Source organism: Callorhinchus milii, unplaced genomic scaffold (assembly GCF_018977255.1).
Source record: "Callorhinchus milii isolate IMCB2004 unplaced genomic scaffold, IMCB_Cmil_1.0 Scaffold9, whole genome shotgun sequence".
Lineage (NCBI taxonomy): Eukaryota > Metazoa > Chordata > Chondrichthyes > Chimaeriformes > Callorhinchidae > Callorhinchus > Callorhinchus milii.
The window spans coordinates 13340911-13355127 of record NW_024704750.1 but is presented as its reverse complement, the minus strand read 5'-3'; the positions used below and the strand labels follow the sequence as shown (position 1 = coordinate 13355127).

The window sequence follows — 14217 nt, the reverse complement described above, 5'->3', positions numbered from 1 at the left end:
ATAAAAAAGTTTTACTTTTTTTTCTTAATGAATGCAGAGCATGACCTAATGGTCTGCCATTCACTATTTCCAGATCAAATAAGAAGCCGTGCAACCCAAATTAAATTTGCGGTGGTCAAGCGTGGCCAAAAAAATGATTCATTTGGGGTCTGTAAAACTTCTTATAGCTGAAAGTAAGGTTAGCATTGCGTGCCTGACTTTGAACCTGAAACCCTCATTGCCAAACTTTTAATTGAAATGCACTTTCAGCTGTACCTGATTACATGTAGCTCACTTTAAATGGTTCTTCCACTAGGTGAGAAGCAAGGGTGCTCGGGATAGGTATGCAGGAAATACACTCTAAACAATAAGATTAAAACTGGAGCCAGATTATTTAGGAAGTATTCACAGTGCACCATAAATGAAGCAACAAAAGAGATCTTCGTATTATTGTTTTATACTGTTCATAATAACAGAAAAGTTGCTCTTAATTTCAGATTTTAATGCAGCACCATTCCACTCTTGGAGTAATCGGGATGAGAATTTATCACAACTCCAGTTCAGTACTGGAGAAGTACTGTGTTGACATAGCTGCCATCATTCAGATGATAAATTAAACTGAGGTCCCATCTACCTGCTCTTCAGATACTAAAGATGTCATTACATTATATGAAAAGAGAAGGGAGTTCCTCCTATGTCCTGGTCAACAATCCTCCAAATAAAATGATCATTGACCTGTTTATAGGACCTTTTGGGAGAGCAAAATAGCTTCCTTGTCTGATTACAAGAGTCACGACACTTGACAGCAAGTACTGAAAAGAAATGAGACGTTTTGACCTGATTACATACTATAAATAGCATAAATTCTTTCTTTCTAAATTAAGCTCATTGAGAAATGCAGTCAACCTTATTTAGATGCTAATTTTGCTGCACAATTTTCAATGCAGGAGGTTTCCAAGGTATACACTGGAAGTATTCAACTGAATTATATGGTGATTGGAAGTTTGACAGTTACAACAATGGCAGTGACAGCCTAATGCATTAAAACAGGAGGTGACACAATCACAATCCACTAATAATCACTTGATTAGAAACAGTTTTGGCAGAGAGAAGTTTACGATTAGAAGAAGTACAGTAACATTGCTACCCTAACAAAGCACACCAGTAAATAGAGAAACATTCTATTGTCCTCCAACTGCTTCAATTTAATGGAACGTTTGACACATGCAGTGGAGGGCATAATACCCACTTAAAAATTAATTTTCTTCTACGTCCTTGGTGGTTCAACAAAGTATGGGTGCTCAATGCAAAATTGTGTGCCAGCCTGGCTCAGTTGGTAGCACTCTCAACTCTGAATCAGAAGGTTGTGGGTTCAAGCCCCATGTTGGCGCTTTGACTTTGTATAGTCCAGGATGAGACTCCAATGGATTGCTGGTGTGCTGCATTGTTGGAAGTGCCTTCCTTTGGATGAGATATTAATCCAAGGTTCGGTCTGCCTGTTTTGGTGGCACTATTCCATGGCACTATTTGTAAAGTCAAGGGAATTTCTCCTGGTGCCCAGGCCAACAATCCCCCAAATAAAATTGGGCTTTCACTTCACGGCTGTTTTGGGGACATTGCCATGAGCAAATTGGCTGCCGCTTTCACCTTCAAAATATGTCCAACACTCCAAACCTTTACAATTGTGATTTTTTTAAAAAAATGCTGCATGCATTTTATATAGACCAAAACTATTATTTATCACACCAGTGACACATTTAGCCTCTTCCAATAATAATACTTTTGATATAGTGCCTCATCACATCATGGAGCCGTCTCAAAGCGCTTCACAGAATATACTGTAAAGTGAATTATTGTATATCTTGTGGGTGAAATAATCTTTCATTGAGAAGGATTTAGACAAGTTTGGGGGCTTTTGTTCTTCCATTACTTCGCCCCCCAAAAAATTATGTCCAATTAGCTAAATACCAAACTGTTGGTTGTGTTGATCAGGGAACCACTGCTATGCCTGGAATTTTCTTATAAATGCCGGATTGCTCAGCAGTTCATGGGCTCAGAGAAACAGCAGGGATGATTCCATTTACACTTTATAGACGTTGTGGGGTTTGTAAGAGTTAAAGCAATTTTCTATAATTTCATAGTTATATGAGTCCTAATTAGAGCTCCGAATTTAATAGCGTACCTTGGTGGAAGAAATATCGCTAATAAGAGGCAAACATTTTGCCCCATATTTTCCCACTGTAGTAAAAGGGGAATATTTTAATATGCCAAGACTGCGTACTTCAATCAGCTGAACAAGATCATAAATAGTATTATAAACAAATGCTAAGTGCTCTGAGACACTGCAGCAATCAGTTGAACAAACTTGTAACAGATTTTACAACCTGTTTGTAGTTTTATGCCTTTTTAACATTATTTTTAAATGCGACTTGTAAAAGATTGTTAGTATCCATGTAAGATGACACCTGGAGCAGTTAAAGGTCTATTATAAAACATCACCTGTTGTGTTACACACCACATTAACGCCAAATGTCCTGGTTCTGAAGGTGTTATGTGGTCCCATATTATTTGTATGCTGGAAAATTCTACAGTTTATTTTAAGAATAAATGTCCTTTTTATTTATGAGATATTTGCTTGGTATTTTACCCAATATTCTCTGGTTATAAATAATTCCTTTCAAGGGCCTCCGCCATCTCCTTTAAGCAGAAGCTGCATTTTCAATTCAAAGTCACTTCAACTTATTGCATTCCATTGCACAATGTACAGAGAAATTTACTGATTGAAAATCTGCAGATTATTTCTCCACATAGCTAATTTAAGAATGCAACAGTTGACAATCCTCTTGGGCTACTTGAAACATGTGTTCAAATGTGGACTGCATCATCACTGCCAACTCCAAACTGAAATAGTATATATTTATGAAACAGATAATAATTCTTGCATTTGATACATCAAATCATCGAAAGGTCTCAAAGTGCTTCACGGTATTTACTGTAAAATGTAATGACTGTATTTATAGGTAAACACTATGCAAATTTGCCCACAGCATGTCCGACAAACAGCCAGGAGGTGAATAACCAATTTTATCTGGAACACTCTTGGCTTGGACACCAGGAGAGACTTCTTCCCTTTTCAAGTGGTGCCATGGGATGTTTAATGTCACCTGAAAAGGCAGATGGGAGCTTGGTTTAATGTATCATTCGAAGGAAGGATCCTCCAATAAAGCACAACACTAGAATATCAGAACAGGGATAGCCACATTACACGTGCATAAAATAGTCACCCAGGCAGCATGTCGGCTTGCCTAGACTAATTCTGCAGCAAAATCACTACCAACGGAACCAGGCGAATACCAGAGCACAATAACAAAGCTGGAATCTATCAAGTTTCACACAACACACCGTCGATCTTACGATATTACATGAGCCCAAAGATTATTGTGATTAATCTTAAATTTCCATTATTCTCTGTATAAAATAATGAATGTCAGCAAGATAGTAACCATTCTTGAAAGCTTCCGGGTAAGCGCTGTGAGAAAGTGGTTGGAAGCAGGATTTTCATGTTCTTCAATCAGATGATCAACTTTTTCCAAACAACTGGTTGTAGATCTTACCCCAGAAAGTTTTACATATAAACCGTATCGGCCTGAAAAACAATTGATCTCTCTCTTTGATCCCCTTCTCACCTTGAAACCTTAGGTGTTTACCTTATTTATAGTGAGAACTGACAAGCTATATTTGGCGGGTTTTCATCAAGGATAATAATATCTCCTCTTCATTTCCAATTGGAACCCAATCAAAGTCAAATATCCGGCAACTTTTAATGAGATTCCTTAATAAGGAAATCAGAAATATATCACAACGACCTATTTGGGAACTCTGTTCTGCTGCGATTTACTTTTGGAGTTGAGGTCCTGTGGGTCGATGTGATGCATTTGCAGTCACTGGAAGCAGAATCCACTCATATTCCTCATAAAGGAATCTCAACAAAAATCGCTGCATATTGGCCCAACATAATCATAANTTTTTTAAAAGATTAACCCTAGGCTACAAACATTCAGTATTAATTTTGCTGAGAGGATTAACTTTCTACACAAGCGTTTCTATAAGCATGCTTATCAGCAGTTTTGCAATCATACAACAGAAAGTAGAAGAGTAACTTTCACTTGCACAATAGACCTTGTACTTGCCTTAGGCACTGCAGATAATGAACTGTTCAGGGATCAGCAAGGAAACACTTGTGTTTTTATAAAAGTTTGTACACTTCCTTTCCTAGCTAAGTTAATGTTACACACAACAGTAACAAACAACTACACTGCCTTTGCCCACCTTTCAAGTGCCTGTAAATGATCCTGAATCAATGTGACATCAGCTGACATCTCCCCTGATGTGCCAAAGACCATAAAAACTGTCAGGAAGACTGTTAGGCTGCAGCAAGCAAGAACATACAGTCGTTTTCATTCCCTTCTTTTTATTTACCAGGGAGGATACAACATTAAAGACCCATGTGCTTGTGCACCCTCATAATTTAAATATGCCTTAAAATCAGAGCGCATTCTCCTGCACTTAACAGATCTTCATTCAGAGTTATTAAATGCTTTAAATGTCAAGGGCAAAGCATCGCTTGAGCACTGAGTTACTGCCCCTCATCAGTACTAAGTCTCTGTAGCAGACTGACATCATCCCCAGTAGGTGAAGTGCTCCAATGACTGACATGTCTTCTTTTATTAATGAGTTTTCTAGTTAGGTTGCTGCTTCCTTTTCAACCTATGTAATTGCAAGTTTAACAAAAAATAGTCAAATTAGCATTCTTGACTAAAGGAGAAACAGCAAGGCATCCACAAAAAATAATCAGCTACCTAATGTCTGGAACAAGCTTCAACTCTCTGTAATGTGATCCTTACATGAACCATAATCTCCTGTTTATTTCCCCTAATGAGGCAGGAGTTAAAGCAGTTGACCTGATCAGATTCAGATGGCAGCCCTAAAGGAGAGAGCCCCCTGCTGCATCTTGGGCCCGACACCCTTTGTTACCTCCAAGTGAGCTGAGACCAGGCTGTGAACCATGTAAATAGGAGGTTTCCAGGTTAATGAAAAGCCGTAACTCCATCCCTTTGCCTCTGTGGAACTCTCCTCACTTCAACCGTACAATCGCATTCTTGTCACAATCCACTAATAAAGCCTAACAAATAGGTTTGGTTCTACGTAAGCAAAGGTATTGTGTAGAAAACAACTCTAATTGGAAACTCATTCTGTTTGGTAGAATGTATATTTGTAATGATTTTGAGAATTTGAGAACGTCCTACCTTCATGTTGCCAAAAAAATGTATATTCACCAGAAACAGATGTGAAGCGCGTACACAAAACCTTTGACATTATTAGAAGGCGGTCAGGAAAGGGGGGTGGAATCCTGATAATAATGTTTTCAGTTCACAGACACCTTCCTGAAATTTTCTGTTTTTCTTTCCTAAAAATATATTTTTTGGACAGCCCCCTCACAAACCGAATGCAATTCAAGATTTCAGTTTTGCCACAAATGCAAATTAACGTTCACTATCTCCAAACACATTACTGTTTTAAGTGCAAAGTGGTAAACTTTCCACAACACGCGTTTTGTTTTCAATCCAATGTGAAACAATGCGTCCATTGGGCTGAAAGCTCCAATCAAAACAATGTAAAGTGAGAAATTTCCCATTTTCCCCTTCTCCCACTGTCATCAGTTTGCCTTGGAAACTCAAGTCTTTTCATTTAATGGGCAAATTGCATCAATTCAGGAACAGCAAGCTAAAGTGTTCTCGTCTTATGTTACACTGGCTTTGATGCAACTGCTATTTGCTGCTGTACTCGGTTACAAACTGGAGTGAAACACTTAACGTGATGTGAATCTGTGCTCAAACCTATGTCACACGGCTAACGGCAGCCAGCAAACAATTTAAATCAAGCCAATTTGGCACAGGAGTTAATGAGTTAGCAAACTGATCAAGAGCTCATCAGCTAAACAATGAAACTGAATGGAATACTGAGTATACCTTAGAGAAGTCTCCTCTTTCATTGACAAACCCTGATCGCACAGGGAATTTGATCTCATCTTGACTACTCAGAACATAATTCAACGCCTTCCTCCCACCCCCCATGTTGGTACTTGCGTGAAGGAGAATTTCTTTCTGATTGAAGACTGATGCATGCACTACAACAGTCGGTCTGAGTCACATGCTAATCTGTGGCACAATCCACCCAACCTTGTTTGCAACAACTTTAAAAAAATCACTTCAAAAGACAGGAGCGAACTTTAAGGAAGAAGCAGCTTGAAAGGTATGTAATTAACAATGACAAGAGCTTCTGGTCATATTCTTCATTGCAAATGATGCTGCATTACACAAGATTTTATCCTGTTATTGATAAGCCCTGAAAAAGCACTGGAGTTTGCTGGCATTGTTCTTGCACAAGAACATTTTGTGGTGAAAGGGTTAAAAAAAAAGTAGCACCACTCTCTGTCTATGACAAAACAAGAAAACATAAATTTTCCCAGAATGCTTTTTCATGGAATGGCATTAATCCACCAATTCCTTTGGCAAGCCCTGACACTTTAATCAGCTGATTGACAGCTCGCATTCTGGACGACTTCCAGTATCAATAAAACTTGTTGAAGCATAGCCTTACCTGGTTTTCACCACATCGAGGGGATGCATCAGGCAAATTTCCACAAGACCTATGTGGGTGACAAGAGAACAGGCATCCAGTGAACATCACCACAAACAACACTTTGTGCTTCGCCAGTCTAGTGGTTAGTCTTGTGTGAAGGGTCAACTATACTGTACTAAGTAAAGTTAATTGAAGTGAATAAACAAGAAACAAATACAGGTGTGTATTAGAAACCAGCTTTGAAATTTCTTATCAAACCATAAGGCAAGAAACCACAGATAATAATACACCCATCTTACAGTAATTACATTTACCACAGAATATATATGAGAAGTTAATTCGCTGACAATTCTACACAACCCAATATGAGGTTTATTCCAGCATGCATAATACATCCGTCAAACAAAAACAAGTTAAAATCGATCATGTTAACATGATTTAAAACTTCCCAGCCAAAACAAATTTATTGTATTAAATGCACCTTGTCAACTTTTGTTGACATGTATATACCTATTTGTAAATTCAGACACAGAGTATAACAATAGAAAATAGAAACACAAAGCCATTTAGCCCATCAAGCCTGTTCCATTGGTTTATTAGATCTTGACAGATCTTTTAATCTCAATGTCTGCCCTTTCGCTATACCCCTTGATACTTCTATTATCCAAGTACCAAAACATTTTTTAATGACACTGAAGACTATACTGAACAGACCAAATCCAGTACAATCTTACAGTGCAATTTTTGAAACACTAAACTGGATTACATACAATACAAGATTACATTTGTATAGCGCCTTTCATGTCGGGAGGATGTCTCAATGCGCTGGACAGTCAGTGATTTGGACCTGAGCTGGGGGTCGGGATCGGGGAGGGTGGAGGACATGGAGGGTGGCTGAAGGCGCAGTCGAAGGGGAGGGTTTTGAGATCCACTTTGAAGGAGGCAAGAGAGGGAGCAAGGCAAAGGGAATGTGGGATGGAGTTCCAAAGGGTGGGGGCAGAAAGGCTGAAGGTCCGACCGCTGATGGTGGGGCGGGCTGGACAGGGGATGTGGAGCAGACCACAGCTTGCTGAGCGGAGGGAGTGAACAGGATGATACGGGATTGGCATATTGAATGTGAGTATCTCAATGTGCAATATACACAATGGTTGTGAATCACTTCCTGCACTATCCACACAATGAATTTGAATCAATCACTGCATTATATACACAGTAGAGTTATGCCGTGGATAACAATTCCCCAGATAAAATCTGTCATTAACCTCATGGCTGTTTGTAGGACATTGCTGTGCTCAAATTGGCCGTTGCGTTTGCCTGGAGAATACACAAGTCTATGAATCACTTTGAGACATTCTCCTGGAGTGAAATGCCCTAAATCAAATGCAAGGATTATTATTATTTTTTATTTTATTCACCTGATGTACTATCTAAGCAATGGGTGAGTATGACATGCTGTACAAATACGTATTTTGTGCATATAACACTGGGTTTGCTCTGTCCTTGGTTGCTTGAAAGCTCGCTAGCCTTTGGAGGGCACGAAAATGTTAAAACTTTATTCTAATATTATTAACTAGCAATGATAATGTTAATCATTGCCACTCAATCAACGCCTCAATAATATTGGAAAACAATAAGCCTTGCAGCATTAAATCATCAGCATTGTGTGTTTGCTTAATCAAGGCTCTGATCAGATGCAATTTGGAGCAAGAAATCCTAGATTTAAATCTGGTGTCAAGCTTCACATCGTTCTGCTGTTGGGACTGAAGCGGGTTCCCTCCTGACAGTATAAACTCAGTCTAAATTGTTGACTGCTTCAAAGTCTTAAGTTGTTGACTGCTTCAAAGCTGTTTAACTAGGTCAATGTTGTTCCTCTCCAATTTTCTTTCTTCCCGTTACTCTTACAGAGTAACAAACCTTGCTATTACATGTTGCTTTATTATAGCAAAAATCAATGAAATTGATAGAGCCAATTTTTTTTCCCCAAATTGCAATTTCGGTAGATTACATAACTCGCTTGCATAAGGATCCAGAAACCCAAATAGAGTTGCACTTAAGTTAACTGCTGTCTGCTTTCTTACCAACAAGGAGGAAATGGATTACTCTAGAGCTGTAATGCAAAAGCTTTCACATGGAATTATTTCTGTGTCAAGATGGAAGCTTAAGAATTTAATCAAGTTGCATTTGAAAGCAGATCAAATGAGATCTTAAATCTGCTTTTTTTGAGGCTTATACTGCACAAAATTCACTTTAGAAAATATGTTGCTCAACGGTCACACTTCAGCAAGGAATTTGGTTTGAAACTTATATATTTAAAAAAATACTTTTATTCATCTCAAGAAGACAAACTTGAAGTAATTAAGGTGAACACTAATAAATCTAAGTTCTTAGGCACCAGGAGCAACATCGCAAAATTTTATAGCACGGAACATGCCATCAACTGGGAGACTGCGATTTATATTCCTGACAACTCAGAGTAAGTGCTGTAAATTAATGCCCTTTGTACATTGAAAACCAAACCATTAACACTAGTCACTGAGTTGAGCAGTCCAGATCAATACATTTTCTATTCATCTCAGGCAGTCAGGTATTATATTGCCAGTCTTTTCGTAGCACAATTGACAAAATTGTACAAAATCATACTAGTTCTTACAAATGCTTCACAACTTGAAACATATTATAAACTAAGACCAAATTCATTCATTCATAGCTTTTTGGTCCAGAAAACTGCAGCCAAGATCTGGTGTTGTCATTTATCTTGAATAGTGTCTTGGGATTACAGGATGTTAACTGGGAGCACTACACTATGACCAAACAGAATATAGGCAATGTTAAATTAATTTTAAAAATCCTGTATATTAGGAATCATCTCAAAAAGTTCTAACTTGCATCTTGAATATATGCCAAGGACTCAAATGTAACCTTATTTACAATGTAATACATAATTTGCAGTAAATATTTAAAGATGAGAAATGTTTTGAAAACAACTTTTGCAGAACTGTTACAAGCTATTTTCTGTAATTTATTTCAAAATGCTTATTTTTTTCCGCAAACATTCTGCCAATCATTTGCAAACAACTTAAGAAAACTGTATTTTAGGAAAGCTATGCCTTTGTATTTAATCCTGCAATTGACCCAGGCTAAACTACTGCAAGATGTTTGAAATGTTTCTGTGATGTTAAAACTAAATGTAAGTAGAGCTACTATAAAATATGATCAGCATAAATCTGTTCACAATCTGAGAATGCCATGAATCAACTCTTGCTTTCTTCAGAAAGTCACCTGAAAGTACCTGTATTTTACTCCATGATCCGCACTGACTATAGATTTAGCTCTAACATTGCCAGATGATGAGGCCTGGATGTGAAACAATAAGCAAATGGACAGTTTACCATTCACAATAAGAGCCTTTCAAATAAATACAAAGAATCTACAATGTGAAATTAATTGATGCAAACAACAACAACAACAAGATTCCATTTATAGAGCGCCTTTCATGTCGGAAGGACGTCCCAAGGCGCTGGACAGTTGGGTCAGGACCCGAGCAGGGGGGAAATGGTCAGGGTGAGGGGAGGGAAGGGAGGGAGCGAGGAGGGGGTAGAAAGTCGAGAGGGGAGCTGAAGGCTCGGTCAAGTGTGGCACAACTCCAAACAAAATACACCCTTCTACTAGCTGGTACATCAGCCCTGTGTTTAGTGATGGCAGCTGTTTGGTTAAGTGACTATTTTGATGTTTTAGTTTGGTTTAATTATAAACCTACTTTCGTTTCTTTGTGGTAAACCCAATAGAATCCGAATACAATCACTTTTACACAAACTTGACTCTGGTGCTAAAATGCATACAATGTAACCATTTTTGTCCACGTTCACATTCGTTTAAATGCATTAAAAGAAAAGAGAAATAGATTAGCATGTCAATGATTACTGGATGTTGACATTACGATGGCTAAAACAAAATACCATTCAACTGGATTCACAGCTCCAGCCCTTTACAAAACACAGAAAGAATAAACTTTTGCTAAATGGGGGCAACGTTAGAATAGATGTGGAACGTGGACAATGACTTCTGAGTCATTGCAATACCTGACTCCAAAATAGAAGATGTGAGCATAAATCCTGGCCTAGCTTCACTGAGGAATATAGTTTACTGCATGTTCTGTAGTAAAGAGCTGGGGTACAAGTTCCTGCACCCTTCAGGGGTAATTTTGAATCAATCATTCTCAAGCACTAATGGTAACACATAGAATAATGGCTATGGACTGGAAGTGAGCTATGAGAAATTCAACAAGCACAGTCATTGCCTTACTACCTCTTGCAAGGAAATTACTTTTTGTTTGGTTAAAGTCAGAAGTCCCTGGTGTAAACTAATGTTAATGGGAGATAAGCGGTGAGAAAGATAAAATGGATGCTTGGCCACACGTGGTTCAGTTGTTTAGTTGGCAATTTAATATGGTTTTTCTAGTTAGGATGTGTGGAAAAATCATTTTGCTATACTGTATGTGGCACAGAGAGGTTAAAATCCAGTCATTAAAAAACTCTCACTTTCTGTACCCGTCTCATGATGGCGATTTACTCTGAATGAAAAAAAGCAAAACAAAGTCTTTGTATAGCTTATTTAAAAAATAAGTTTGCTTGTGATAACCCTGAGATTCTTGTGACTCTTGGAACCACTTAGGGGCTTGTGCATATATTGCGGGGCCTTGTGATACCCGTCTCAGTTAGCATGTTTCCCTCCATAGTGTCTGATACTTCCAGGATTCCTCAGTCTGTTACATTAGTGTAGCACAAACCAAACTCGTTATTTTTAATTTAAATCTCTTTATCACCCCCCTTATATTTGAAGAGAAAAAAAACTACAACCATAGAAATGACTTGTTTTTTGAAAACGACATAAAAAACAGTTGCCAATAGAAATTTTATGCAATTTTATCGCGTTGGTCTTCAAATGTTTACTAATCATCTCAACTAATCTCCCATGGAAGTGTTCTTAACAATTCTGAGTATTTTTGTATAGCGATGCAGTTAAAGCAAAGTTTTCAGTAAAGAATTTTTTTTACATTTTATTATATAAGAAGAATGTATTACTGTTTTATCAAAAGGCATATTCTTGTGGGGAAAAACAGCCCCTGAGAATAAATGGAGTTTCAGTTGACGTTTCTGATAAATTATAAATACAGAATTTTACTGTGAGAGCTCAGGCGTTGTGTGGAATGTAAGAATAGTTAATTTCTCCCATGCAGACTGGAGAATGAAAAGGGTTTCACATAATTTCTCCATCCACTTATTTTATATTTAGATTCAACAAGTTGAGACACCAATAATTATTTTACAGTATAATGCTCCAAGTCTTAGAAATGGAACCAAGCATTTCAAAGGCATTAAATACAACACTGCCATACCCCAGTGACACATCCCTTCTATCAATGAGCACTGAGGAGGACGTTTTCTAAATGTAATTGAAGAAACGGCAAAGGTCAACACTAGGTTACATAGTGTTAGTGCCATCACAGCTGCAGCCGATTCTATCCATATTGAACCAATCTTCTTGCAATGAAAACGTGTAAGTAATATTTTTTCCCCTGCATACTTAAAAACAGCTTGATAAAATCCCCTCCATGAAAAGCTGACCAGTCATGTGTCCCTAAGCTGTTGTAATTCCTGTTGCTTGGTTGATCTGCATATGTGGATATCTTTCCTTCAGTCGACATGTTTAGGGTTCTCTAATGAATACGGCTAACGGCTTACGGCTGCCTCAATTGTCATCTCTTTTTCTTTCTGTCACTTCTTTGCCCTTAAGGGCCCTAACATCTTTAAAATAGGCCTCCTGGCCTGCATTTAACTACCTTGTCCAAAGGGGTCTGAAGGGTACAACAGATCAAAGGTGCGCTGGCGACATAAAGAGCAGCTGTCCTTCATTTACCTTTAATTAAGTACATCTGACCAAAGAGGCTTTCAGGCCTCCTTTGTCACCCTTTTATTCACCTAATATCACAGACCTATCTCGCAATAGCTAAACGCTTTCATTAGTTTATCTTAACAGCAGCACAGTCTTACCTTCCCACTAAGGACTAATGACTTATAAACAAAATGCAAAATACTGCAGACGCTGGAAATCTGAAACAAAAACAGAAGTCGCTGGGAACACTCAGCAGGTCAGGCAGCATCTATGGAGAAAGGAAAGTGAGAATATAAACAAAATGCAAAATACTGCACATGCTGGAAATCTGAAAATATATTGAGTCCTGATGAAGGGTCGTGGACCCGAAATGTTGACTCACTTTCCTTTCTCTATAGATGCTGCCTGACCTGCTGAGTGTTACTAATGATTTATGTTGTTAGTGCAGCAGCCTATTGATTAAAATTGAAACCTCTTGTTTTATTATAGGAATCCTGTATGTAGATAAGATGTTCAGTAATTCTTCCACATGATGCATATGCCAAAAACATCTGGATCAGATCTGTTTTACAAAAGGAAAACCAGAAAGATTCCCAGTCCACACTCTTTCCTGCAAAACTGCAAAAAAAAAGTTGTCAATTCCACCCCCACCACTCCCCAATATTTTGTAGATTTCATAGGATCAAGTAGGGTTTTGGGCATTTACAAATGGGATGAGAAGCATTAACACCCAAACTCCTTCACAACACTTGGGCATCAAGTGAAGCTCTGAAGTAACAAAGAACAGCCTTTGCTTAGGTTCATCTCAGAGGAGTTGTATTGTTTCTTTACAAAGTGGAAAGCTAAGTCAATCATTACAGTCAAGAATCCACATATTACTTCTCATTTGAAAGAGGGAATAGTGCTTTCACGTCATCCTTTAAAGACATTAACCTTCAATGTCGTTTCCCTGTTCTACAGGTGAATGTTAAAGATCCCTTGATATAATTTGAAAAGAATGAGGAGTTTGTCCTGGTATCCTAGCCAACAATCATCCATTCACCTCATGGCTGTTCGTAGGATTTTGCTGTGTGCAAAATAGCTGCTGTTTTTGACTGCAATGTCCTTTGAGATACTTTGACTTGACAAAAGTCTGTAAGAAATTAAAATTCTTTATTCTTCAGAGCAGCTCAAGATCTATGAATCTGATAAAAGTTGTTAAGCTTTGGTAATTCATTCATTGAAATGATCAAAATCCTGCTGTCTGTGGAAGTTACTAGCCTCTATATTCAACAGATTGAAAGTTTGACTTCCATCTATTTGAGCTATGGGTTTCGATGAATTCTGATCATATTGTACTCAGCCACCATTCCCAGGAGGCTCATTCAATCCGAGTTCAGAAACATAAAATTTCCCTAATATATTACATTTACACCGAATCGATGTATATCTGCCACTGGCGTCACAGTTTTTGTTTTATTTACATTGTGTCGATTTAGCATGACAATGGGTGAAAATCACATTACACCATACCAATAGCTGCTATTTGCTCTCTGTTGATCAACGGAAACACAACTTAAAACTCAAAATTTATTTCTTTTAACGTTGCTGTTTTAATAATTTCCAACAATATCTGTCAGTAGTATTAATGAGTTGATTATCATTTGGGGCAGTCCCCTTCACAAGCCTCCACATGTGAAATTCTAATGGTTTGACAATCCCAAA

The 14217-nt window shown here is 38.0% G+C and overlaps 1 protein-coding gene across 2 annotated transcripts in view; it reads right to left on the bottom strand.

Annotated features, from left to right (window-relative positions):
• slc25a21 (solute carrier family 25 member 21) overlaps positions 1–14217 on the bottom strand; it is a 154569-nt gene that overhangs the window by 32715 nt on the left and 107637 nt on the right. For both annotated transcript variants that reach the window (XM_042338102.1, XM_007893353.2), the window contains exon 2: positions 6640–6688. In XM_042338102.1, the coding sequence (XP_042194036.1) occupies positions 6640–6688 (49 nt within the window). The remainder of the gene's footprint in view (positions 1–6639; positions 6689–14217) is intronic.